Source organism: Erpetoichthys calabaricus, chromosome 10 (assembly GCF_900747795.2).
Source record: "Erpetoichthys calabaricus chromosome 10, fErpCal1.3, whole genome shotgun sequence".
In the NCBI taxonomy this organism is placed as follows: domain Eukaryota; kingdom Metazoa; phylum Chordata; class Cladistia; order Polypteriformes; family Polypteridae; genus Erpetoichthys; species Erpetoichthys calabaricus.
In genome coordinates, this window is record NC_041403.2 from 165,585,174 (window position 1) to 165,612,407 (window position 27,234).

A 27,234-nucleotide genomic window follows, 5' to 3' on the forward strand; every position below is an offset into this window, starting at 1 on the left:
TGGATTAATCTTCACCACTGACGGACCTACTAGGAGTTTTGCTGCGCCGAGCCCTAATGTGACATGGCCACAGCTCAAGGCTCGTTGTGGCTTACAGGTTGCATGTTTTTAATAAAACGTAAATTTATATTTTAAATGGTTAGCGGGAGGTAGCGCGGATAGTCCGTGGGTTCTCCGGGCACACAGCACTGCAAGATGACAGATGGAACACCGAAGACTTTAATAAGAGGAGAAGGGGATGTGGGAGGGACTACAGTGTGGAGTGGGAGGGGTTTGTGGCCTGTTAACAACTGATTGGCCGTGACGTGGTGTGAATAGGAAATCTCCAGTCATTGCGGACGCTGCCTGACGCACAAGGCGGAACTGCAGGCTTGAAATCGCAGCCCGGGATTCGCCTGTGCAAAGAGTACGCTAAAATAAATCAACACATTTATCGTTTTTTTTTTTTTTTTAGGTATTTATTCTTGTATGATCTTCTGATTCACGTGTAAAAAAATAGAAATACACACCAGCTGTTCTGGCCACCCGGCAACTAAGGCTAACGGTACGAATCGTTCAAGTAATTCAAGCGCTGCTCCCCTTTAACGCATTTCAATTGTCAGCTCGTGAATCCGAAGGTCTGTCTGCTAAGTGGATTGCATCTTCACGCCGAAAACCGCAGGTTGTTGGCTCGCACGTATCGAGACTACTCGAGATTGCAATAACATGGCGCGTTGGAGACATAACCGATACTATTAACGGGCGGGTGAGGCGAGCCAAACGGCAAGCAACAAGAATAGGAAGGCAAGATCGGTGACAGCCTGAAATGAAGGTTTCAAATATCGAGAGTGAAATGAAGAAAACGTGGCGGCCTGAAAGTGACATTAAAAATGTGAAATGAGGAATCCAGGATGTAAAGTGAAAACTGAAAAGTGATGGACCGGGAAGCGAGCCCGGTGTTCTTGAACGGCAGCGTGCTATTAGAGGTCTTTGACGACATGAAATTAAAAATAAAAATCTGAGCTCGTACACTTGAAATCGTCATTAATGGAGATAAAAAACAAAACATCTCGGCATAAAGTGGCGTCAAAACTGACGGCTGGCACTCAACACTCCGCTGTTCTTGGTCGAGGTCTGTGTTTTTGCAACATGGCTCTTTAATATTCTGTCAATTCTGTTTAAATTGCATATTTTTTTCCTATTATATGTGGCATAAGCTGTGCAAACTTCAGAGCTCTTATGAAAAACTTATTTTGCCAGCTACGTGTGTGACAAACTTTTATTTTGAAAACTTCCTCCCGCTCAGCATTGCCCCTCCCACTCGGCCTTTGGCTCTTCAGGCGCGGTGACTGATTTTCAGGACCAAACAAACAAAGAGGATCGACTGAACAGTTGGACCAAACGGGGATCGAGAGGTGACACCACGGATGCGTTTACCTTTATGAAGGGAATCGTGGCGGGTCCCGACTGTCACAAGGGATACAGATGGAAAACTACAGCTGAGGCCAACAGTCTCCATCCACCTCAGCCAAAGTCTTTCAAAGTCCATGCCTCCCAACGCCAATACACGTCCCTGTGCCGAGTCGCTCAGGGTGTCTGTTTTAAATGCTGTAAGTCGTGTTGTCGATGTCATAGCTAAGAGGAGACCGTGGGAGTCTGAAAATAAACACGTCCAGGACGTTGTGAGCGTACAACTGGGTTATGTGACACGACACCTGTGATGTTGTAGATGTCGTTTGCTGTTGGTCACCATAAATTGCCTCAAGGTATCTGTTGTTGTTGAAATGTAAATTGTTAGTTTTCATTTTGATTTGTGCCATCATAACACTGCCATTCTCACTGCACTATTGTTGATTTTTGTTGCTATGACCGTCTTAGAGTTGCCGTGTCCTTGGAGGTCATGGCCTGACATTCTTGACAAGACGCGGTAAAAAGTCATCCAGTGGTTTGCTGCCTCATCTGACTTCAAAGATTCCATGGATTCATGGATTTTATTACTACAAATGTTGGTGATGCGCCATCTGTTGGAATGACGCATGCAGTATATAGTCTCTTCTACATGCTATTTGGTATGGGATTCATAAAAGCAGTGTTAATGTGCATGTTGCATTGGTCTATTGCAACAGATGATGCAATTCATTTTACCACTACAAATGTTGGTGATGCACCATCTGTTGGAATGACAAATGCAATGCATATGTCTTTGTTTATATGCCATTTGGTATGGGATTCGTAAATGAAGTGTTAATGTTGGTGATGCACCATCTGCTGGAATGACAAATGCAATGCATATGTCTTTGTTTATATGCCATTTGGTATGGGATTCGTAAATGAAGTGTTAATGTTGGTGATGCACCATCTGTTGGAATGACAAATGCAATGCATATGTCTTTGTTTATATGCCATTTGGTATGGGATTTGTAAATGAAGTGTTACTGTTGGTGATGCACCATCTGTTGGAATGACAGTGACCCTCCCTCCTACATCCTCACCCTCCTTGACCTTTTGGTGGCCTTCCAAACGGTTAACCACTCCCTGCACTTCTGCTCTGGACGGGTTCAAGTCCCACCTCTCGGACCGATCGTTTCACGTCTCCTGGTCTTAACCCCTCATCTTCTCTTCACACGCTTTCTACCGGTGGGCCTCAAGGTCCAGTGCTGGGCCCACTTCTCTTCTCTCTCTCTCTACATTTTCTCTTCTCATGGCTTCTCTGACCTCCTCTCGTTTCTCTCCTACGGGTTTCTACCTAGACCTCCAGTTGTCTTTCTGCCATCTTCTCCTGGATGAACGAACGCTCAGCACCGTAAACCTAACCTTTCAATGTCCGATATCTGCTTGCCCTCTGATTCTCCCTCCTCCACTCTTTCACCATCAGGAATCTGGTCCTGACCCAGGACTCATCACTTCCATTATATTATTGTGTATCTTTAAGGACCCAGTCCTGTCATTTCTTTCTTCATGAGGATTCGACCCTTGGCTCACTAAGTTATGCCAACACAACTCCTTGTTCAGTTGCTGGTGCTCTCGCTCGGCTGGACTGTTCCAGTTCTCTCCTGACAGGACTTTGTTCATTTCAGACTTGTCTCTCATGTTCTCATTTCTCCTCTTCCTCCTCCTCTCCACTGGCTCTCTCCTGTTGCAGCAAGAATTCCCTTCAAGACTCTGATCCTGGTCTACAGATCTCTGAACAGTTTGACTCCTCGAGATCTCCAGTCCTCGGTGTCTCCTTACATTCCCTCAAGGACTCTCTGATCCATGTCTGCTGACCGTCCCTCCTCTTGCCAGCCATCCCAAGCCTCCTCCCCCGTTCTTCTTCCAAAGCTGGGGTTAGTGGCGGGGGGTTAAATCCTAAGGCATCCATTGTTTTTGAAATGTATAGTTTCAGTTTGAATTCTGATTTGTGATTTGGACTTCCGTAACGTTGCCGTTCTCTCAGCGCTATTGTTGATTCCCGTTGCTATGACTGTCTTGGAGGTCATGGACTGTAAAAGGTCATCCAGGGGGGTTTTGCTTCCCTATCTGACTTCACGGATTTTATTACTACAAATGTTTGTGATGCGCCATATGTGCCATTTGGTATGGGATTCATAAAAGCAATGTTAGTGTGTGTGATGCATAATCCGTTGTAATAATAAATGTAATTATTTTACTACTACAAATTTTGTTGAGGCACCATCTGTTGGAATGACAAATGTACATGTCTTTGTTATATGCCATTTTTATTATGGGATTCGTAAAACAGGTGTTAATGTTTGGGATGCACTATCCATTGCAATGCATATGTCTGTTATATGCCACTTGGTATGAGATTTGTAAAAGCAGTGTTAATGTTTGTGATGCGCCATATGTTGGAATGACAAGGAACATTGCAATGTGACAGAGACATAGAGATTACATATTAATGTAAACTAGCTGTGCTCCCTGTCTAAGACATAATCACCCTATTGGCGTTAATGTTTGCAGTGCACCATCTGTTGGAAAGTATTATGTAATGCATGTTGTAATAAAATGCATTGTATTTATCATTTTAGTAGACTCTTATCCTTTTTTTAAGGTAAACTAGTTGTGCTACCAGTCTAAAACAGATTAAAATCTGAGTAATCAACCTCAATATTAACGTTTCTAGTGCACCATCTGTTGGAATGTATTTTGTAATGCATGTAGTAATAAAATGCTTTGGATTTGTCACTTCAACAGATGGCGCATCACAAACATTCGCACTAGTACACTGCATTACTACAAATGATTGTAAGCTGGAATGACATGCGGTGCATTTTATTACAAATTTTTGTGATGCGCCATTTGTTGGAATGACCGAGACCTAGCATCCAGACAGACATGGACTTTTGTATTGTTGAATTAAGAGTAAGCTGGACCTTTGTGTTATTTTTTATTTGTACGCTTTTCTCGTGTGGCCAAAGCTTTTAAGATCGGGCGTCTCAAGCAGGTGGTCCACGTTTCAAAGGGAATGGGCTCCTTTTCTGAGTTGCCACCGTACCACACCAGTGTATCCGTCCCCAGTAAGCCGTGGCGGTGATGTTAAGAGATTAAGAAATGCGGTACTAAAGAAAAGAGAGAGGCAGCTTTGAAAGATTTAAATGTGGCGTCCACCCTTTCATTAAAATAAGGGGGGGGGGCACTGGGGCTGGACATTGGTGTCCATTTAGTGGCCGTGTCCCACTGCATATGTCCACATACGAAAAAAAAGTTTCCTGGGGTGCATTTACTTTATCACACACCTGTAAATGTGAATGAGGCTCAGTGCAGTGCTGCTCTTGATTTTCCACATAAAAGTTTTAAATGATGATGAGGATGATGAAGATGTGCTTTATTAATCCAGAAGGCGAAATTATCTGTTCACGTGACCCTTTGTTCGTACCCCAAAGAAGCTTTATAGTGAGTTTCACATTTTGTAATTTCTAAATCCCTTTCACAACACTTTGTAGCTTCGACTCCATGGTTTGAGCCCCCGGTGTTTCGCTCGTCACGAGTCCCCGCCAAGTCCTCATAATCATTTGCTCTCCAGCACGGCTCCACGACGTGATGTGTCATTTTGTGTAAATGTTAATGTTTGCCTCCATCCAAGTTCCCGGACTGCTGGGTTACAAAAAGTGACACCAGTGTGGACAGGATGCCAGTCCATGGCCAACTGGCAGGCCCAATGGACCCAAACAGAAGACACGGGCATCTCCTCCAAGACGGCAAGCTGCCATCTGAACTGGAGTCCCGGCCATGTTTTCTCTCTTTTTAGCTGAGGCGGCCATGCTGTGAATATAATTTGTGACGAGTGTCCTCAGGATAGCTGGCCTCGTCATGGCATGTCACCCAGCGTTCATTACACGCTTTTAGAGTGCATGCCAGATGGAATGAGTGGCACCCTTGCCAGGATGGCCCATCATGTATTTGGACAAAGTGCTGGAGAGCCTGGGCAGCGACACAAGCGTGTCTTTGGTTTCAGTCCTGCCTGCTGGCACCGAGAGCGGACTTTTGAGATCAGGATTACATTTTTTCCCCCCTTGAGCATTTTGGTTCAATTGCATCTTTAACAGAATGAGCAGAAGACCCCCAATCCCCCCCATCTCCCCCTTCATCAAGCCTCAGAAACATCAAAACAAAGACAGGGGTGGATGTGCAAAGGGAGGCGTAGGACCACCGAGAGAAGGTTAGCCCTACTGTACTTGGGTCAAAACCTTTAGTGGCCGAGCTCCGTTACAGGTGGCGCTAGTGAGACGGTTTGTTTCGATTCAGAATGTTTTTGATGTTTTCACTTTTATTTCGGCCAGGTCTCTGTGCTCTGCTCATACGCTTACCTTTTGTGATCCTCCGGCTGTGACTTTGCCTGTCCTCAAAAACAATTTTGCCTTTCATTTCTTATCACTCAGTCTTTTAGCTCAGTCACAATAATTCCCAGAGACTCTCTCTCAAAATACAGACATTCAAAAGCTCAACCCAAAGTCACATGCCATTTAGTATAGCATTTGTAAAAGTAGTGTGCGCCATCTGTTGGAATGACCAGTACAATGCATAAGCCTCTGTTATTATGAGATTTGTAAAAACCGTGATAATGCTTGTGATGTGCCATCTGTTTGAATTATATGCCATTTAGTATGGGATTTATAAAAAGCAGGGCTAATGGTTTTGATGCGCCATCTGTTAGAATGACAAATGCAATTTGTACGTCTCTGTTATATGCCATTTAGTATGGGAGTAGTAAAAACAGTGATAATGCTTGTGATGTGCCATCTGTTGGAATTATATGTCATTTAGTATGGGATTTATAAAAAAAGCAGTGCTAATGGTTGTGATGCGCCGTCTGTTAGAATGACAAATGCAATTTGTATGTCTCTGTTATATGCCATTTAGTATAAAAGTAGTAAAAACAGTGATAATGTTTGTGATGTGCCATCTGTTGGAATGATAAATATTTGTCTCTGTTATATACCATTTAGTATGGGATTTGTAAAAACAGTGATAATGCTTGTGATGTGCCATCTGTTGGAATTGTATGCCATTTAGTATGGAATTTATAAAAAAAGCAGTGCTAATGGTTGTGATGCGCCGTCTGTTAGAATGACAAATGCAATTTGTATGTCTCTGTTATATGCCATTTAGTATAAGAGTAGTAAAAACAGTGATAATGTTTGTGATGTGCCATCTGTTGGAATGATAAATATTTGTTTCTGTTATATGTCATTTAGTATGGGATTTGTAAAAACAGTGCTCATGTTAATGATGTGCCATCTGTTGGATAGCAGAGATGTAGCAACAAGACACAGACACTTATCCTGTTTTTAAGATGGATTTTTGTGATGCACCATCTTTGGAATGACAGAGATATGGCAACTGAACAGACACAGGGATACACAGACACTCGTCCTTTTATTAAGGTGGATACGTGGATTTCTGTTTGTCCTGCAGTTCCTCTCTGTTGGATGTATTCAGTGATCATGTTTGCAGTGCAGTCGCATGCCATTTGGTACAGGATTCATAAAAGCAGTGATAATGTTTTTGATGCACCATCTGTTGGAATGACAAATCTGTGCTGTATATCAGTTATTTTGGGATTTGTAAAAGCAGTGCTTATGCCTGTGATGCACCATCTGTTGGATAAACCGAGACATAGAGGCCAGACAGACACACTGGCACTTGGGCCTTTTTTAAGGTGGATCCTTTAATTAAGGTGGATTCATTTGATTTGCCGTCTCTGTGTATCAGAGAAGAGATGGAAGAATGAAAGGCTTTGCTGATCTTGCGAGTTGTAAGGTCCTGATAATCGGCAATTCAAGCTTCTCAAGCTGCAGTCTGCTTTCATGTTTACAGCAGAATCATTTCCTGCACTCTTTGTTTTAGAGTGCCCTGTGATTACCTAATAATGAGTGTCTGGGATAAAACGTTGCCATTTATTAGGTGGTCTCACTACCTTGCCAGCCCGTGCTGAATGACATGAAAAATATCTGACGGCCAAACGCATCATTTTTCTCAAATTAAAGGCCATCACATTGAACATGTTGCTCGGGTGCCACTGGCGGTAAATGTCTTCATTGAAGAATTGAATGTTCCTGCTTCAGCTGGCGTTCCAATTTTAATTTGGACGAGGTGGCGCGGCACTGCGCTGGTCTGCCACCTGCTTGACTGAACGTGCACGTTGGGACGGCCGGCTCCTCTCGGGCACGATGGAGACACCGGAGTCTGCCAAGGCGTCCAGAGAAGACGGAGGGGCACATCGAATGAGTTTTCATTTATTTTTTTTTCACAGAAATGGGAAATGTAACAGTTGTTCACATATTTTATTAATGACATTTTATTTATTTATAAATACTACGGTGCAACAAGCAAACGCAGAGCTGCAGAAAAATCAATCCAACCAAAAATCGTGTCATTTTCTAACCCATGTAATCCAGAGTAGTGGTGCAGGAGGGGGTCCTGGAGCCCATCCTAGCCAGCATAGGGCACAAGGCAGGAGCAAACCCTGGACAGGACGCCAGGCCATCGTAGTGCCAACACACTCACAGACCCCGAGATTCACCCTGATTTAGCGTTTGCCAGTCCACCTAACCTTCATGCCTTTGGACTGTGGGTGGAAACCCACGCAGGGAGGACCTGAGACACGAACCCGGGTCTGTGCCCCCAACACGTCAGCCAATTGTTACTGGGGAAATAAACATCATCTGTTTAATTTGGATGCATAAAATGAAATAAAACGACAACGGCCTTCGCTGACTGTATCCACGTAGAGCTCTGAGCCCCCTGACGAGAGACTGACGGAGCTGAACGGTTTTAGTTTACATGGGGGATGAAGAGCGATTATGAAGAGGACTGGCTGTGCTCCCCACCTAGGACAGTTTGAAATCTCGGTAATCAACACCGACCTTAATGTTAACATCTATTGGAATGCATTTTTGTAATGCAGGTAAGTAATAAAATGCACTGCATTTGTCATTTCAACAGATGGTGCTTCACAAACATTTGTAGTAATGGAATGACATGCAATGCGTTTTATTACTACAAATGTTTGTAACACACCATCTGTTGTAATAAAACGCATTGCATATCATTCCAACAGATGGCGCATTACAAATTTTGTTCCTTCAAATGTTTGTGAAGCACCATCTGTTGAAATGACAAATGCAATGCATTTTATTACTACAAATGTTTATAAAGTGCCATCTGTTGGAATGACATGCAATGCGTTTTATTACTACAGATGTTTGTGAGGGACCACCAGTTGAAAAGACAGATGCATAGCGACCGGACAGAGACACAGACTCTTGTCCTTTTATTAAAGTAGATGAGCTGACTTCTGTCCATTTAGAACTTACTTATCCTGGATGTATTCAGCGTTTGTGGCGTGTCTGTCCGGGTGCCATGTCTCTGTTGTATGCCATTTGGTATGGGATTCATAAATGCAGTGCTAATGTTGGTGATGCACTGTCTGTTACATTTTATTACTAATTAATGTTTGTGATGCACACTCTGTTGTAAATGCAATGCATATGACTCTGTCATATGCCATTTGGTATGGGATTCATAAAAGCAGTGCTAATGTTTGTGCCATCTGTTGGAATTGAAGAGACACAGAAGCCAGACAGATGCACAGACACATATCCTTTCATTAAGGTGGGTTAGCACGGTGGATCCAAGCTGTTGCTTTGGAAAAGGAAAATGCAAAATGTTTTATTATTATTATAAATGTTTGTGAGGCGCCATCTGTTGGAATGACCGGGGCAGAGCAACCAGATGGACACTCATGTATGCAGACCCACAAATTCTTGTCCCTTTTATTAAGGCGGATAAGCTGATTTCTTAACTTGCCCCGGCTGGCCAGCGCAGTGTCTTTCTGTGTCCGTGACCTGGCAGGGAAGGGGCACATCACCACTCCAGAGCTGACCTTCCTCACCCATGGCCACCTGGTCAGGCAAAGGAGCAAGATCAACCCCAGCAGGGGTGCCGGTTGGTCCCTCACACCATGTGAACCCTTATTCTGGTCGTTGGCCTCTGAGAAACCCGACTAACAGAGGTGGATTTTTCTGTGAATATCCCGATTTATTTGGCCACATAAACCCTTAACCGGGTTTCTGTTAACCTCCTTAGTGTTACATTTTTCTCAAAAACAAACATATAAAAAGCATTGCAATTTTTGACTTGAAGAATCACACAATTATTAAATCTGATCTTTCTACTGTAAAACGTGCAAAAAACTAAAAGTAAAACCTCCGAAGTGTAGAAAATATAATAGAAATAATACCGTATATGCTGTTGTTTGTGTGGTACAGTAGAATACACAATCCAGCGTTACAGTCGGGACAATCACAGCCTGATTCCTTGCGGATTTTCTTTCCAGACCGGTCAGCTGTTGAACAGCACACTGCGCGTGTGCGACTGACACGATTCGTCAGAATCTTTCGATTTCACATTCACTGCCTGATGACACGTTCACTTCATCATCGCTGCTCGTATCGCCGTCAAGAGCGTGTGGCACCTGGGCTGCTGAGTAACGTTTCTTACAAGACGCCATTTTGAGGCGAGGAGAAGATGTGCTTGCACCGTTGCCTTGGTAGCCCTCGGGCCTGTCACTTACACGAGACTCGCCGAGATCTTTTCCCGAGTAAAGACGCAGAGACGCGTCCATACAGTTTGCCCGAGTGACGCTCAGGACTAATGCTGTTTATACATCCAAGTGACGTTCGGATCCAACGCTGAGGAGGATGAGGATTTTGTAGTCCATGTGTTGTGCTCTGTCAGCTTGTGAATGGATTTGCTTCTCACAGCCATGGGTAGAAGCTTCTAAACGAAGAGTCGGATAAGGAGGTGAACCTTGAATGACGACCTCTGAGGCCACAAGCCTTACTGGGCAAAACTGGTAATTCAACGCAGCCGAACAAAAAAAAAAAAACCAAAACGGCCCAAATCAAAAACGATCTCTCGATTTATAAAATAAATAAGCAGGGAGATGAGACGTGATCTTCTCAGAAGAGACAAGGCAGGGAGACAAAAGCACTGTGGCTGCGCAGGCTTTTAAATGATCGACGTGCAGCGCAACAAGCAGAACACACAGCTCTGCAGAAAGCCAGCAGCTGATCCGTCGGCATCTCCTTAGCGTGCGTTCAGCCCCAACAACGTGAGCAGGAGAGACGCCAAGTGGCAGGAGTGTAGCGCGACTCCGGGGGTGCGTTGAGCGAAGCGTTCGAGACCTGATCATCTCGGAGAGACACTTTGATGACACATGAGACTAGACATTACAACCTTGGGAAGCAAAACCCGTGAGACGGTGACTTTAACACGTCACGCCATACTCACAAACAATTTAAAACAAGATGACGGACATCTAACCTCGCAGTCGTTGGAATGCTTTTGGCAGACACACTTCAGGTGCTCCCAGCTCTTAAAACAACGACAAGCAGAACATGCAGCTCGCCAGCAGCAGCAGCAGCAAGCCAGCAGATGATCCGTCTGCATCTCCTTAGCGTCTGTTCAAACCCCCTCTCCTTCACAACGCGAGCGGCGTTATACATCCTGCGAGAAAGAGATGTAACCACACCCGGGGCCGGAAATAAAGGACATGTATTCATCCATCCATCTATTATATCCTAACTACAGGATCACAGGGGTCTGCTGGAGCCAATCCCAGCCAACACAGGGCACAAGGCAGGAAACAAACCCCGGGCAGGGTGCCAGCCCACTGCAGGGCACACACCCATACACCAAACACACACCAGGGACAATTTAGGATCGCCAATGCACCTAACCTGAATGTCTTTGGACTGTAGGAGGAAACCCACACAGACACGGGGAGAACCCGGGAAGTGAACCCCAGGTCTACACACTGCACCACCATGCCACCCAGGACTAGTATTGTTTTTACAAAAGTTTTAAAGCAAAAGTGAAAATAATGCATATGTAACAATCCCCATGAAAATAACAATCTCTTTAAATTGTATATCCGGTAAACCAAACCCGGGGGTGGGCGAGTGACGTGAGCAGGGGGCAGAGCTCCCTGGTATAACTGAAAATCAAATGAAAGGATGTGAAAGTTTCTATATAATAGAAAAATGTGAAAGACACTCTTATTACAAATAGGTACATGGAAGGATGTGATGACTCAATATAAAAGATATTTAAAAAGGCGCTATATAACAGAGGTGGATGGGCAGACATGAAAGACTCAATATAACAGATGTACAGATTTGGGTGTCACTGTATCTCTCTCTATATATAAAATCCAACATCTGTCTGTTTAACGACAGCCCGCGACCCAGTGGTTTAGAAACCCGGATGTAGAGAGACAGTGGCGTAGTCGGCAGGATCTGAGTCTGCTGCCGGTGGTGGCTCTTGGGTTCCCAGTTCAAATTGTGTCCCATGGTGCGCGTGAAGCAATTTCTTCATTTTCTTCTCCTTCTTCGTCTCCTCATCCTCTTCCTGATTTTTTTGGGTGGTGATAAAAAAAAAAAAAATTTGCATTCTCGTATGAAACTTGCAGGATTCCATGACTGCCATTTTGTTGTTTTAATATTTCAGATCTTAAAGTATGAGCCCCTAAATTTGTCTTTCTTCTCCTGTCTCTTTAGCCCTCTTCACCGAGGTACCTCATGACATCACGGCGCAAACAGGAGAGGATGTTGAAATGGCCTGTTCGTTTATAGGCAGCGGCTCCCCCTCGTACTCCCTTGAGATCCAGTGGTGGTACATCAGAAACCATAAAGAGTGGACAGAAAAGCAGTCCTGGACCTCCAACCAGGTAACAGAGTTTTTTTCTAAAGGGTTTTTATCGGTGGCTCCCAAACTTTTATGTCTGCATGTCCACAACACTCGACAAGGAGGATAACCTGAGGAGCACATCAATGGAGGATCACCAGCTAGACTTTCTACACGTCTCTCTCCCTCCAGTCTCTTGAGATGTGCTTGTTGGGTTCCACGGCTCATACATCAAGTCCAGTGCAGCGATTTCACGGCTCAGATCTGACTCGTGCAATAATCGTGAAAACACAAGACGTGGCTGTTAAAGTCTGGGACTTGTTAGAGTTGAGCAATCACTAGAAGTCTGAAATGCAGCGTTTGACGTATTATGTGTGGCGTGAACAGGAGCGATCGGCGTAACAGAACAGACGAACGTGGCGGTAGACACCTTTAGAAACCGCCATTGTGTATCTGTGGTACTGCGGGTCCATGGGCGAGGAGATTAGGGGCCAATTTGAAATAATCAATTGCACCCTGGGAAGCTGCCGGCTCCAGTCAGGTGCGGGTGTGCGTGAGTGCGTTGGGGAACTGGCTGGCAAACACGAGGGGAGGTGGAGCCCCTCGGTGATCCAGTGGGGGGAGTGGCTCCCCGCACCCAATTAGGCAGCAGGGAATAAAGGAGCCACTGCACGGGACAGACGGGAAAGAGAGAGAGAAAGAAGGAGAGTCCAGTGAAAGGAGCGCGTGGCCGACGCTCAGGGGCTGCAGAAGGCTTCTCCAGCCGAGCCACCAAGGAACTGGAGTAACCTGCCGGTGATCCCCCCTCTTGGAGCCATGGATGGCCACAGGGACCTGGTGTGGATTAGGACAGTAGGAACCTGGACCTGAGGAAGATGGACAGCCGTGCCTGTCGTTTGGGTGTCTCGTCTGCTGTAAGGTCCCGTTTGAGGTTAGCACAGGAGGCGTCGATTTTTTTTTTTTGAAGGATTGCAACGGGGATCGAGTTTTAAGGGCCGCCTTCCTGCATTGTGTTTTAACCTTGTTTTATTGGGTTACTGGCTGTCCCCTGAAGACACCTTTCCGCTTGGTCATTATGGGTTGTCGAGTGTAGACTGATGGGCTAAAACAAAAAAAATGGCAACTGTAGTAGGGCAAGGGATGACTCTGGGTGAGACCAAGAAATAATTGGGGTGCCAACCGGGTGAAACCCCGTTTAATGCGTTGCCACAGAAAGTGAAATAAATTGCTAACACAGAGGATGGCACAATAAGGACTGGCAAGTTTTGAGGCGCCCATGTGACCTCGTAGCTCGTCAGATCTGAACCGAGATGCCATCTGTCGGTCGCGTCCCTCTGTTATATTGGCAGGGCTTTTTTTGGCTCTGTTGCCCTCAGGGGGCAGTTTCTCACGGCTGTCAGGGATGGTACCACATACCATAGGGGGTACGGGGTGGGGGGTTCTCTGACGTGCATATGTGACAAACACATTTATCAAAGAGTGCAAAAGTTGAAGAGCTCTGAATATTTTCTCAATCCGCCGTATCTCTAAATTAAACGTTCTGCGCCACTTTCTGCCCTCTTCTAAATTCAGGCCCCCACGGTTGGGGGGTCTCAGTTATTTTATGATTTGTGTTCAGATAATTGCAGAATTTCACTGCTTGCCGATTCAAGAAAAAATTTGATTGCAAAAAAGTGTAGCTGTGTGGGTTGGTGGGGTAGCTGTCGGGGTGGGGAGGTTCATTAAATGCTTGTTCATTACAGTATGTGGTTATTCTGTTGTGTTTTTCATGCATCATAATGAAAAAATTGATCCCAAAAAAATTATACAGCGATATAAATTCTCCACTCGCCCCGCCGTTTTCCACAGCACTGCATTCCCGTTTCTCGCTCGACCGACTGCTGACTGTACTTTTTTTTTTTTGCTTTCATTACAGATAATTCCAGAAGAAGACATTTCCAGAGATGCTACCAAAATCAGCGTGAGTTCTCGACTCTTAAAGTGTCCTTTCATCTCATACTTGACTTTGAGTCGGTTAAACTTTTCCATTCTGTGCAAAAGTGACGTTTATTGGCGATTTTCAAGTTGGATATTTTTCATTTTGAAATGTTTTCTTCATGAAAGTGGTGTACATGCATCTGCCGTGTGAAATTGGGTTCCAAAGTTTTCTATAAATTTAAAAAAAAACATCCTGCCTGGACTGGTGCTTGACATTGGAATGAACGGAGCAGAAAGCAAAAGCCTTCAATCTTACCGAATTCTTTGTTTTTTATTTTAAGCCAAGATGGCTGTCGAGTATCGATCCACGTCTTGCGATTTACTCACACCTTGTAAAATAGTTTATCCATCTCGCTTTCAAACAAACAAAACACCAATTTTATGAAATTCAGCCATTTTAAAAGAAAGACAGCCGTCTGTGAAAGTCCAGGACTTGCAGTTTTCCGCTAACCGGCCTCTCGGAAAAGACCAAATCACAGTAAAATGTGTCGTGCCGCTTGGTTGGTTTCATTTTGATTTTCTTCTGTATTTGTGTGAATAGAAAATGCATCCTTACCGGCGAGAAAAACCGCACCAGGAATACGCAATAAAACGATCATTTCCAGATCCCTTTTTGTGGTCACGAATGTGCGTCGGACACACGGCAGACGTATTTTATTTTACCGAAACTCAAAGTGGACGCGTTCGGCATGTTTTGGGCTTTTACCTTCCGGTGGTGCTTCGTGAACCATTAACTCCACGTAAAATGCCAGTGCAGGTTAAGACGTGTTTTCAGATTTATTGAAAACGCTGAACTCTGGAGCTCAGTGTCGTGTGATAAATGTGCAAAAGAAAGTGCCCCCTCCTTCAGTTGTAAGGTTTTGCATATCAGACGTAATCTGGTCTTTAGTATGTCTTAAATGAGAAATACAACCTCAGATGAACAATAACGTGTGACATATGACACCGCAGAAGCAGTGCATGAAAAGTGAAGTCCCCCCCTTAGTGCTTCCATAGGAATTAAGAGGGTCAGTACCAGGCAGGTGCTGCTCATCAAATGCACTCGATTAACTGATCAGCAGCAAGTGTGGCCACCTCGAGAAAAGCAGACGTGTTGGCGGTTTGCTGGTGTGGAGCATTCAGGTGTGCCAAGGAGGAAAGACGTCAGCAACGACCTCGGAGAAGCGATTGTTGGCTGCCCGTCAGTCTGGGAAGGCTTATAAGGCCATGTCCAAACAATCTGAAGTCCATCATTCCACAGAGAGAAAGATCATTCCCGACCGCTGCCAATCTTCTCACCAAGGTCAGGCCGTGGAACACTCGGAGAAACTGCAAACAACCCAAGAGCTCCATCTCAGAGTCTGCAGGCCTCAGTTAGCTTCTTAAATGTCAAAGGTCATGACAGTACAATTAGAGAAAAAAAAGACTAAACCAGTACGGCGGCTTGTTTGGAAGGGTCACCAGGAGAAATAAAAGAACATGGCAGCACGGCTTAGGCTTGCAAAGCTGCACCTGAACAAACCACAAGACTTCTGGAACAATGACAGATGAGACCAAAGTGGAGATGTCTGGCCATAACGAACAAACCGAAATCCAGCATATCGGCACAAACACCTCGGACCAGCTGTCCAGTATGGTGGTGGAGGATTTGGGCTTGGCAGGAGCTGAGCACCTCATAGTCATTGAGTCGACCGTGAAGTCCTCTGTATACCAAGGTATAGTCAGTATGAGTGTTTAGTCAATAGAGTCAAACGTGAGGCTGTCTGTCCGACAGCTGGGTCATGCAACAGGACAACCGCCAGAGGCACATCAGCAAATCTACAAAAAAGAAAAGACTCAAGTGTCAAAAAGCAATGGCTCGGTCAAAGTCCAGACCTCAACCCGACTGAAGTGCTGAGATGTGCAGAAACAAATGGCCGCAAACCTCAATGAACTAGAGCAACGTCATGAAGAAGAGTCGGCCGATACTCCTCCACAGCAATGTGACAGACGGATAGAGTCCGACAGGAAACGAGGACTTCAGGTTATGGCTGCTCGATGTGCTTCTGCAAGCCATTGAATTATGTGGCGGACTTCGTTTTTCACGTATGGTTTCTCCATTTTGGCTTCATTTTCGTTAAATAAATGAATCTGTCGTGTGTTGTTTTACACCCGAGGTGACATTTTGCATCATTTTAGAACCTCCTAAAGAGCAGATGTTTTTTTTTTTGACTTGTCTCGTATACAAAGTATTGGAATCCTCCAAAAATTCAATTTTGAGATTTTGATGAATCTCGATGTTTTAGACATCCCGGAGTCTGAAAATACCATTTTTGGAATTGTGTGCGTCTAACTGTTGTGTAAACGCGATAACTTGAGTGCGCTTTCACTTCGGTCAACCAAATTCTGTACAAAACGTAGATTTCTATCAACTTTTGGGCTATTTCCGTTAACCTGAAGTGCTACTTTACCTTTTATTCGTGCAACTGCGGAGTCTGATTTATTCAACTTTACTTTTATAATAATTAGATTTGTTGTTGATGGTTCTTTAATGTACATAGTCTAAAAATATAATCCTTGTTTTACAGTTTACTCCTCAAATATCCATCGCCATATCTGAGGACACGAGAAAGTTGAGGGGAGACCACTGCCAGTTTTTTTTTTTTTTTGTTATGTCCTCCTACATAAAACCATAGAATTGTAAGAGGGGGTAATTTCTTTTTCACACAATTGTATACTATGTTTGATATGTTTCAAGTCAATGTTAGTTCCACACAAACTTCTGCACTGCTCAATTGGGCACATTTTCTAGGAGTCACCACCCCACAGCCCTGCCTCTTGTAAATCTGAAAAATTAGGAGAGAGAGCCGTCAACCTGATAAAGAGCAATTCATGTGAAAATAAAATAAAATACAAAGGCCTATAGTGCCTTTCGGTAGCAAATACACTCTGAGGTGTTATGATATGAGAACTTCCTTCAAGGCCAAAAATGGGTGAGGGCTCCAAAAACAAAGCTAAGGTAGAAGGCAAGAATCCTAAATGGCCTGCCCAGCAGAGGCTCACCCGACTTCAGCTAAGCTCCTAAATCTACCTGCTGGCTTCAGTAGGTGCAGGCCCGAAACTAGTGAGCTGGCTGCTATAAAGGTTTAAGAAAAGCCTACAGTTTGAATTAAAGCAGTCGATCAAGAAGTGCCCTGCTGTTGCCATTCTGATCATTTCATTTTGCCGTATCTGTATCTTTTTGAGTACAGTAAAACCTTGGATTGCGAGTAACTTGGTCTGCGAGTGTTTTGCAAGACGAGCTAAAATTTTTAATAAATTTTAACTTGATAAATGAGTGAGGTCTCGCAATATGAGTACGTATACGCTTTGTGAACCTCTTCATACGTATTAACAAGCGACTCTGTTTGTGGCGTGAGTGCAGAAAGGGCTTCTTTCTCATCACCCTGCCATACAGATGTTTGAATTGTAGAACGATGTACAGATACACCATCGGCAGCAAGATGTTCTTGCAGGTCTTTGGAGGTGATCTGTGGGTTGTCTGTCACCATTCTCACAATCCTGCTCATATGCCACTCCTGTATTTTTCTTGGCCTGCCAGACCTGCTGGGTTTAACAGCAACTGTGCCTGTGGCCTTCCATTTCCTGATTCCATTCCTTACAGTTGAAACTGACAGTTTAGACCTCTGAGATGGCTTTTTGTAGCCTTCCCCTAAGCCAGGAGACTCAACAATCTTTGTGTTCAGATCTTTAGAGAGTTGCTTTGAGGATCCCATGCTGCCACTCTTCAGAGGAGAGTCAAAGGGAAGGAAGCACAACTTGTCATTGACCACCTTAAATCCCTTTATATCTCCTGATTGGACACACCGGTCTATGAAGTTCAAGGCTTAACGAGCTCATCCAACCAATCAGCACTGAGCAGTGACAGGCATTCAAATCAGCACAATGACAAGGGGACCCACATTTGTGCACAGCCAGTTTTTCACATTTGATTTAATTTCATACAACTAAATACTGCGTCACTGTTCGGAAAACACCGCAGTACTCCTAGGAAATGAAAGACAGACCACTGTTATCTTTTTTTGTTGAAAGTTGAGTCAATTATTATGCAGGCTGAGAGGGGGTCCCAAACTTTTTCCTATGACTGTAAATAAATAAATGACACGCACGGCGTATTTTGCTCTGTGCATTTGCGTCTCTCACCTGATGTCGCTGCCATGCTATTTACTCCACGTAGGGATTGAACGTCAAGTCAACAAGTCTAGGAAAGAGGGTCTACCTATAATGTAACAGTGAGTTTTATCAACGTTTACAGCTTTTCTTGCCCTTTGCCCCTGACATCCGCCCTCAACCCCTTGTGTTGACAAAAGTCGACATCCGCCCATAAAGAGTTAAAGTCACAGACTTGATCCGGTGGATTAATTCCCATTCATAATTTTGAACACTTCACTCAGGTCTCCTCTTAATCTCTGAAAAGGCTCAGCTCTTTCCATCTTTTTGTCATAACTTGTCACCTGTAGAGATTAAAACGACATTAGAAAGAGATCTCACAAAAATATACCCCACTTTTCAAACCAAATTCTCAATGTGGAGTCCTTTTACTGCGGTGGGTTGGCACCCTGCCCGGGATTGGTTCCTGCCTTGTGCCCTGTGTTGGCTGGGATTGGCTCCAGCAGACCCCCGTGACCCTGTGTTCAGATTCAGCGGGTTGGAAAATGGATGGATGGATGGAGTCCTTTTAGCGGAGTTGTTCATATTGTCTCCTTTTTGTTGTCTGAAGCCGTTTCCCCCTAAGGAATGTTAGGAGAGACATCTGCGCCAAAGCGGATTCTTTAATGAAAATAATTGAGAATCTCTGAAGTTTCGTGAGCCGTCAAAGATCAACCTTTGAGCGGTAACTTTTTCCTAAACACAGTAAAGGTAGGAAGGAGGTGGGGATGAATCAGGGGAACAAATCGTTAGTGTTAGTAAGAGCAGGGTGGAGGAAAGGAAGGACGAGACGGGAAAAGTGTTTTTGTTTTTGTCTTCAATAAGAGAAAAACGAGCAGAGATAATAAAACCTCAGCCGAGGAGGTGAACGGCGCTCAAAGCGTCCACTTGTAGTAGAATTCTAAATTGGATGTTGACCGGGCCTGAGCCAACATGTTACTTAATTATATTGATGATATAGCAGAGTTTCTTTAGAAGAGGGGGAAAAAAAGACTAATCTGTGCTGCCTTCCGACACCCTTAGTTATGTGTTTTGGCACTTTGTGAAATGAGTCCTGTTATCTGATAAGATTTATTTGCAACGCTGGGGCAGCGAGTACAGAATGGAATACACAATGCTGAGCTTTATCTTCTTCGTTTTCCAAATCACTCCTTAAATTTATTTTTTTTTTTACTTTGGCTGACGATTTATTTCCCGTTCTTATCTTTCCTCCAGCTGACATGAGGCCCTTTTGTAATTTCGCATTCGTCCTTTTGACTTCCTCATTGCTCCCGTTACTTTTTAGAGAGAGAGAACACAAAACAAAAATGAGCAGCTCCTTGTGGACTGAAGATACCCTCAAATATAAAGAGGAAGGCGATGGGGGGTCCCGGTAGCAGGTTTAAATCACATAGCTGGGCAAGGGGCACTTAACACGTCTGTGCTTCAGTTTTAGTGAATCAAAATCCATGTTAGTCGTTTGCGGGGTGGATGCAAAAATGCTGTGAATGGAAACCAGCTCTCTCTCTCTCTCCGCCAGTCACACAGTATTCTGTTCATCTTTCCATCCAGTATTCCGACATTTAAATTAACAGTACCCTGTCTGTGTGCTCCTGTGTCTTGGGGTTGGGGTTAAAAGTCAAGTTTCACTTCCGCTCCGCAGATTAAGCTCAAGGACGCAGATTTAGACTCGTTTATCCTAATTGAATCAGTGCTGCCTGATGTTATGGCTACAAACCAATCAAGTTGTTAGGGAAAGATGATCCCAGTTTAATCCGTTTTTACAACAATGGGCACAAATCCCGGCAACAATGCACACGCGGATTAAGAGGCGACTTTTACTGGTGTGCATTGTGCGCTTCTTGGCGGCATCTTGTGGCTGAGGGCCTTATTGCATCAACGTGCACCAGCTTTCCAAAATGTCATTTGGAATTTTCCGAAGGCTCTGTTCCTAATGTGATGAACCGATCAGCCCTGGAGTCGGAGTCGGACGCGGGACATCACAATAAAGAAGGAAAGGAAAATGGCACTGACGGCAAATGTTTTCATGAGCCACTGTATGCAGTGTCACTTGTGTAATATTTAAGCTGGGATTTTGTACAGTCTTATTTGATTTATTTGTTAAATACAATTTTGTCAATTATGCTATTAATATTTTTCACCTTTGTGTTCTGAATATTAATTATTGTTGTTTACTGTATTAATGTGTTATATTAAGTGCCCTGCGCCCTTAAGATAGAGTTTCAGGGGGCGGGGCCACCATGACATTTACATGGAGGACCGCCCACTTTCTCTATATAAGCCAGGCAGAAGGCCAGCTCTGTGAGTTGTTGGAATTCCTTTTGTGAGTACTTTTGTGGATTTAATTTTTATTTTTGTTATGTTCTGTCTGAATTGTGTAGCTTGAGTTGCCTTTTATACAAGCCCTGTGTTTTACCTTCTATTTTTTTTTTTGTTGCTGTTGTTTAAAGATCATTTTGATAGTACGGCATCTTCAGGCCACCTTCACTTTTTCCACATTTTGATATGCTGCAGCCTTGTGCGAAAAATAATTTAACGTCCCAACCAACCCCACCAACAAGCAACACTCAATACCCCAGGATGACAAAACGAAAGCAGGACTTTAGAAATTTTTGCAAATATATTAAAATAATTGAAATCTCCAAATGATGCAAGTGTTCAGACTGTTTTTATGCACTCAGTTGAAGCCCCTTTTGGCAGCCATTCCTGCCTGGAGTTCTCTTGGGTTTGACACCACGAGCTTCATGCACATTTTTCTGCCATTCTTCTCTGCAGATCCTCTCGAGCTCTGTCAGGTTCAATGGAGACCCCTTAAGAAAATGTTACTGCTCCAAGGTTGATCTTTGATGGCTCGTAAGACTGCAAGATATTCTCTTTTATATTTCATTTAAGAATCAACTTTGTCACAGATGTTTCTCTTGAAAATTCCTTAGTTAGACAAAAAGGAGACATTAGGTACAACTCTGGTAAAAGGACTCCAAATTGAGAATTTGGTCTGAAAAGTGTGGTATATTTTTGTGAGATCTCTTTCTAATGTCATTTTAATCTCTACTGGCGATGAGTCATGACAAAAAGATGAAAAGAGCGGAGCGTTTTCTGAGATGAAGAGGAGACCCAAGTGAAGTGTTCAAAATTATGAAAGGAATTAGTCCACCAGGTTGAGACGGTGACTTAATGAGTTCAATTAGAACACGGGGACACTGTGTTAGCAAGTGTCCAACTAACATCAAGAAGTTTGTCTTCACACAGAATGAGAGACCAAGTACTGTGGTGAACTTTAGGGACCTTCAAAACTCGACAGAGACGAGCTTTACTGAGCTCAATGGCCTCCTCTCAACCAGATTGTTCCAATGCTCTTCTTTATTCTCGCAATCTAAAACCACAATATGTCGGGATTATAGAACACCAACTCGATTGGTGAATTATAACATTTGGGAGAAATTGAGAAAATGCACAAGCGGGAGGCATTTTATATCTGTACACCTGAACCAAGATACATCTGAGGTAAACTGAGGATTTGGTGTGAAAAGACTGGCATCTTTTGTGACATCTCTTTCCAATGTTATACCGTATTTTTTGCACCATAAGTCGCACTTTTGTTTCCCCAAAAGAAGGTTGGAAATGTCTGTGTGTCTTATGGAGCGAATATTGCGTCACAGACCATGATGTGTATTACCTGACAAAAGTCGACATCCAGGGGTAGAGGGCGACAAAACTCACTGTTACGTTACAGGCATTCCCTCTGTGCTTGGAGGAATGTTAGACTCATTGACTTGGCATCTAATCCTTGCGTGTGTGTGAGTTGTGAAATGTAAACAAATGTAAACAAAGGCAAGATGGCATCGACATCTCACGAGGGAGCGAAGCAAGTGCAGAAAACAAATGTTTTGCGCGTTATCACCGAGTCTGACTTTTGTTGAGAGTGATCAGGAGATCGAACAAGAGAGTGAGGAACTAGAATCAGCTGATTGGGACACCAGCCGATGCCGCCCCAGCTGAGCGCATTCGTGCACCTACGGTAAGGTTCGTGTGGGAGGAATACCTAGACATCGATCAGTGGGAGCCAAACTGGCTACCGGACTTCACAAGACAGTATGGCTTGCTGTTGGACTCGACAGATTACCAGCCGCTGGACTACTTCAGGCTGTTCTTTCCTGAAGCTGCCTTTCAGCCGAGACAAACAGGTATGCAGAACAATTTTTTGAATCTTGGGCTGTGCTTGCACTGCATTCTCGTTTTTCAAACTGGAAACCCACAACAAAACACGAGATGAAGGGCTTTTGTGGCATTACAAATATAGATGGGACTAGACTGGCGATAAAACTTCAGGGAGCATTGGTCCAAACGTGCTTTGTCCCCTGGTGGCTTTGGACAGGTTATGTCGCGTGATGATAGGTACGTGAGCTTCATAAATTCTGACACTAGCGATGAGGAGTTCTTGGGGTTTCCATAAAACTAGAAGAGTGCTTGAACCTTAAAGTCTCTCCTCATTTGTTAATGACAGTGATGATATTTCTTAATACCGCTGTTGAATTTACATGGTTGAAATATTATTCTGCTATATTTTATTAAACATATTAGTACACCATTTGGTTCAGAATATTTTTCTTCTTGTTTTCCTCCTCTAAACCTAGGTGCGTCTTATGGTGCAAAAAATACGGTAATCTCTTTCAATGCTCTACTGTATATCAGGGGTCTCCAACCTTTTTCCCCCCCCCTTGAGAGCTTGTTTTGTCTTGGTAGAGAAATATTTTACTCTACTTTCCCCTTTTGTATTATTAATATGCCTCAGATATCCCAGACTGTTCATAAGGTATTATAGTATATGACTTCTCCCCACCTTCCCTTCTACTTCTATAACCTCATGGCAATTAGGTGTAGTAAAAGATGAGCAGGAGTTAAGTTACAATTGAAACAATGTATTATTGGTAATATTCATAAATAATAACAATATGCAAAGAACATTTGAATATTGGCAACCATACAACCTGATTAAATGGTGATGTGTAGTTCAGGCGGCACACAGACTGTCTCTAGTTAAGTCCTAATTTCTGGTCAGCTTTCTTCAGAACAGGCCGCATGCCTGTCTCAATATGGCTGCCTAGCTGTGCTCTTCATTGTGTTGTCTTTTTCAGTTCATGGTGTGTGATGGTCTTCATCAGTTTGGTAAGAGAGAGAGAGAGAGAGAGAGAGGGTGAGGGAGTGAGCAAATTTATAGATCCTTTGTCCAACCCCTAGAGCCAATAGGACGTCATGGTACTTAAAGGCTTCTAATATAAGCCAGTCCCAAACAGCCATACTTCAGACCAATGGGGCAAAGGACATCTTAACACCTGCCATCCCCCAAAACCATATGTTAAGGTAAAGCTTGGCAGTTAGGCAGCCTGACTTTGTGTGGGAGTCGAGAGACTTCGGAGAAACATTTACCAAACTTATTTCCAGTTGATTTTGCGACTTCTCTAATTTCACTATGTATCATGTAATGATTTATTTGCATGCATTCAACAAACACGCAGCAGGCCAAGGGGGTTTGACTCTCCTCACTCACTCGCCAGCTTCAGGGCCGTGTGCCTTTAATCCGCTTAGCTAGCGAATGAGAGAACAATTGAATTCAACTTTGTTTGATATTTAAAATTAAGTGTTACTTAGCTCTTGAGGAGTTTGAGTCCGGATATTCTCTTAAGTGTCTGCCACATTGAAAAGACAGATTGCAATTCAGATTGTGGATCGTGATTTTGTGTTAAAAGGATCGTGATAGGATTTTTTGGAAAGATTGCCCACCGCTAATTTGACGAATCAAGTTTTCAGATTTATGTAGGATTCATTAACCCTTTGGCGAGCTACTTGGAAAGGGGTGGGGAGCTACCGGTAGGTCGCGAGCGACGTGTTGGAGACCCCTGCTGTATATTATTTACTTATTATTGGACTGATGTCTTTATCTGAGGGGATTTATAATATCTAAGAGATGACCGGTTACATTTCTTTTGTTTTTCCATTTGGAGCACGGGCAGGTGTAGTGACTTGCTTATCGTTACATGGTGTCAGCAGTGGGATTTAAACACAAAACCTCAGGGCCTGAAGTCCAAATTCTTAACCACTACGCCTCACTGTCTGCCTTACCTTACCGATTGAGTCTGAGCTAACTGGAGCACAGCAATATCAATCAGAGCCACTAATAATCTTATTTAGAAGTTAAGACTATAATTTTGTAATCGTCAAAAACACGAGGCTGGGTCTCAGTATTTTAGCAAAACCAGCTTTATTCAACTAGAAACTAGAACAGCAGGGTTATTTTTTGCAGCGGGAGCTACCACTCTCCTATACACAGACACTAAACGGGCACAGTCGGGGTCAGGTCAGTGGCCAAGTTATACCGTTCCCAGCATTTATAATGTTCCTTGCATCACCCATCGGTGACGGGCGCATTTGGTATGATCTTGATCGGCTCGTAGTTGTTTCCACGGTGCTATGCTGCTGTGTTGCGAACCTGCGATTGCCTCGGCAATGGATGAGCAGTCCTCCACAGACATGGCAGTCATGTTGTTTTTTGGGGGTCCTAAAAGAGTTCAGAAACCTCAGATTGTCGTAAAGTGTTTTGTGAGGGGCAGTCAAAAAGTTCAGAGAATTGTGATATGATAATTGCGCTGCTGGCGTATCTGAAGCTGATTTCCCCAATTTGTACATAAACTTGATGTTAGCATGTCACGTTGTTCGAACTGTGACATTGCGCCGAGTGACTACGCACACGTCTAACTCAAACGGTAATTCAAACAATACTACATGCCGAAACTAATCCAGACCTGTTGTAACTGGTCTACAGCCGTGCTGCTCTCCTCCCTCCATAACAACACGTGTGTAACCTGACCCCTCACTCTCCTATTATATCACAATTTCGGAAACATTTTGACTGCCCCTCGTATTACCACAAACAACGGTCCATGGCTTTCACCACATATTACTGAGAACCCAATGCAAACACTTTCAAATCCTCTTTAATAAAATCCCTGTGTGCGTCCAAGTGTCTGTGTGTGTGTCTTCTGGTGAAGTGCGCATGTGCGGGGCACGGTGCGATGCTTCAAAGGCCGCCTGACGCGTCACACAAGACAGAGAGGGCGGGACCTATAAAATATCGCGCGGCCGATCCAATCGGATTTCGGTAAATGAGGTAAGACCTAAAACATAATGCACGAAAAATCCAATCGGGTACTGAGACACGGAGACCAGCTTCCCCAAAGAGGTGGGATTAGTGTTTGTTGTTGTGCAAGTGTTCACTCTGAGGATGTCAGATTTGCGATTAACAAACTTGGCCCGCGAAAGTGTAAAGTGTTTTCCTAAATATCCGAATTTTCATGATATTACAATAGGATGACTTTTAAAAGTAGATTTATTTTCGCGCACATAAAATCCGTTGCTGGGGAGACGCCATACATACAATAATCAGCTGCACGCCAGCACAGATTAAAATACTTGCTGGAGAGACGTATTACTGTGAGAGAAAATTAAAGGCACACAATACAGTGACGCATATTACAGCCACATACAAGCCAGTATTACTGTAACAGAAAATAGACGGTCCTTTGACATTTAATATAGACTGTTCCTACTAATGTTTATGCACTACTATTCTAGCGCCCGTTATTGTAACGGGATTAATGTCTAGTTGTCAAATAAAATGTCAAGACGCTACTTGGAAGATCTGAGCCCAGGGTGTGACTTTGCTGAGATCTCTGCTGAAACTCAAGAGGAAGACCCTTGTGAAACCAGGTGAACAATCTAAGAAGCACAAGACAAACGACAAGGTCTCCATTTTACTTCTTTCTGATCTCATTGTTATAAAGGAAAACCAAAAAAAGACATAAAGGAGATCTCTCTTTTTTTGATTTTTTGTTCATGTGGACCTCGGCGGACGGCTACGGTTCCCGGAGATGTTCAATTAGGTTCAAGTAAAGGCTCTGGCCGAACCACTCAAGAACATTCAGAGTTGTCACTAGGTCGGTCTCTCCAGTGTCGTCTTTGCTTTCTCCTGCTTGACGGTGAACATTCAGCCCAGTCTCAGGTCCAGAGCTCTATGGAGCAGGTTTTCATGAAGGATATCTCTGGTGTTTACTCCATGCAGCACTCCCTCGATCCTGAATGGTCTCCCAGTCCCTGATGCTGCCACCATCACGCTTAACCGTTTGAATGGTACTGCACCGGAGATGGGTGGTCCCTTGTTTCCTCCAGATGTGATGCTTAAAATTGAGACCAAACAGTTTTGTCTTGTTTCTCACAGTCCAACAGTCCTTTAGGTACCTTCTTGCAAAGTGGCTGGTGGTTATCCTTCTGGAAGCTTCTCTCATCTCCACATGAGTTCTGTGGAGCTCAGTCAGTCTGACCATTGGGTTCTTGGTCACTTTCTTCCACAAGTGGTCTGTGTGGCTGCAGGCCAGCAATAGGAAAAGTCGTGGTTGTTCCAAATTTCTTCAGTTTAAGAAATATGGAGGCCACTGTGCTCTTCAATTCTTCAGCCTTCTCCAGATCTGTGCCTCGACACAATCTTGTTCTTCAGCTCCACAGGCAACTCCTTTGAGCTCACGGCTTGGTTTTCGGTCAGCTGGCGGTTCTTCTGTAGACAGGTGTGTGCTTTTCCTAATCGGCCCCATCAACTGAATTGACCAGAGGTGGACTCCAAACTTCTCAATGATGGATGATCAATGGACTGAAATGCACCGGAGCCTGAATGTGCGTATCAATGGGAGATTCTAGTTTTTAATTTTTAATAAAATTTGCTAAAATCCCCGGTTTTCTTTGTCATTCTGGTGTATTGAGTGTTGCTTGATAGGGGAACAATGAACGTTAAAGATTTTGTCACAAAGTTGCAACGTAACAAATCTCTCTATTATAAAAAAAAAAAAATCCTGTGGGAGGGAATGACTAGGA

At 43.8% G+C, this 27,234-nt stretch overlaps 1 protein-coding gene across 2 annotated transcripts in view; it reads left to right on the forward strand.

Annotated features, from left to right (window-relative positions):
- The window catches only part of vstm2l (V-set and transmembrane domain containing 2 like), a 57,296-nt gene that overhangs the window by 22,716 nt on the left and 7,346 nt on the right, over window positions 1-27,234 (forward strand). Inside the window, exons 1-3 of one of the 2 annotated variants that reach the window (XM_051932620.1) lie at window positions 1,366-1,589; window positions 12,045-12,214; window positions 14,087-14,131. In XM_051932620.1, coding sequence (XP_051788580.1) covers window positions 1,421-1,589; window positions 12,045-12,214; window positions 14,087-14,131 — 384 coding nt within the window. In that variant the 5' untranslated portion in view covers window positions 1,366-1,420. Of the gene's footprint in view, window positions 1-1,365; window positions 1,590-12,044; window positions 12,215-14,086; window positions 14,132-27,234 lie in introns of those variants that run through there. The other variant, XM_028812400.2, reaches the window with a different exon arrangement.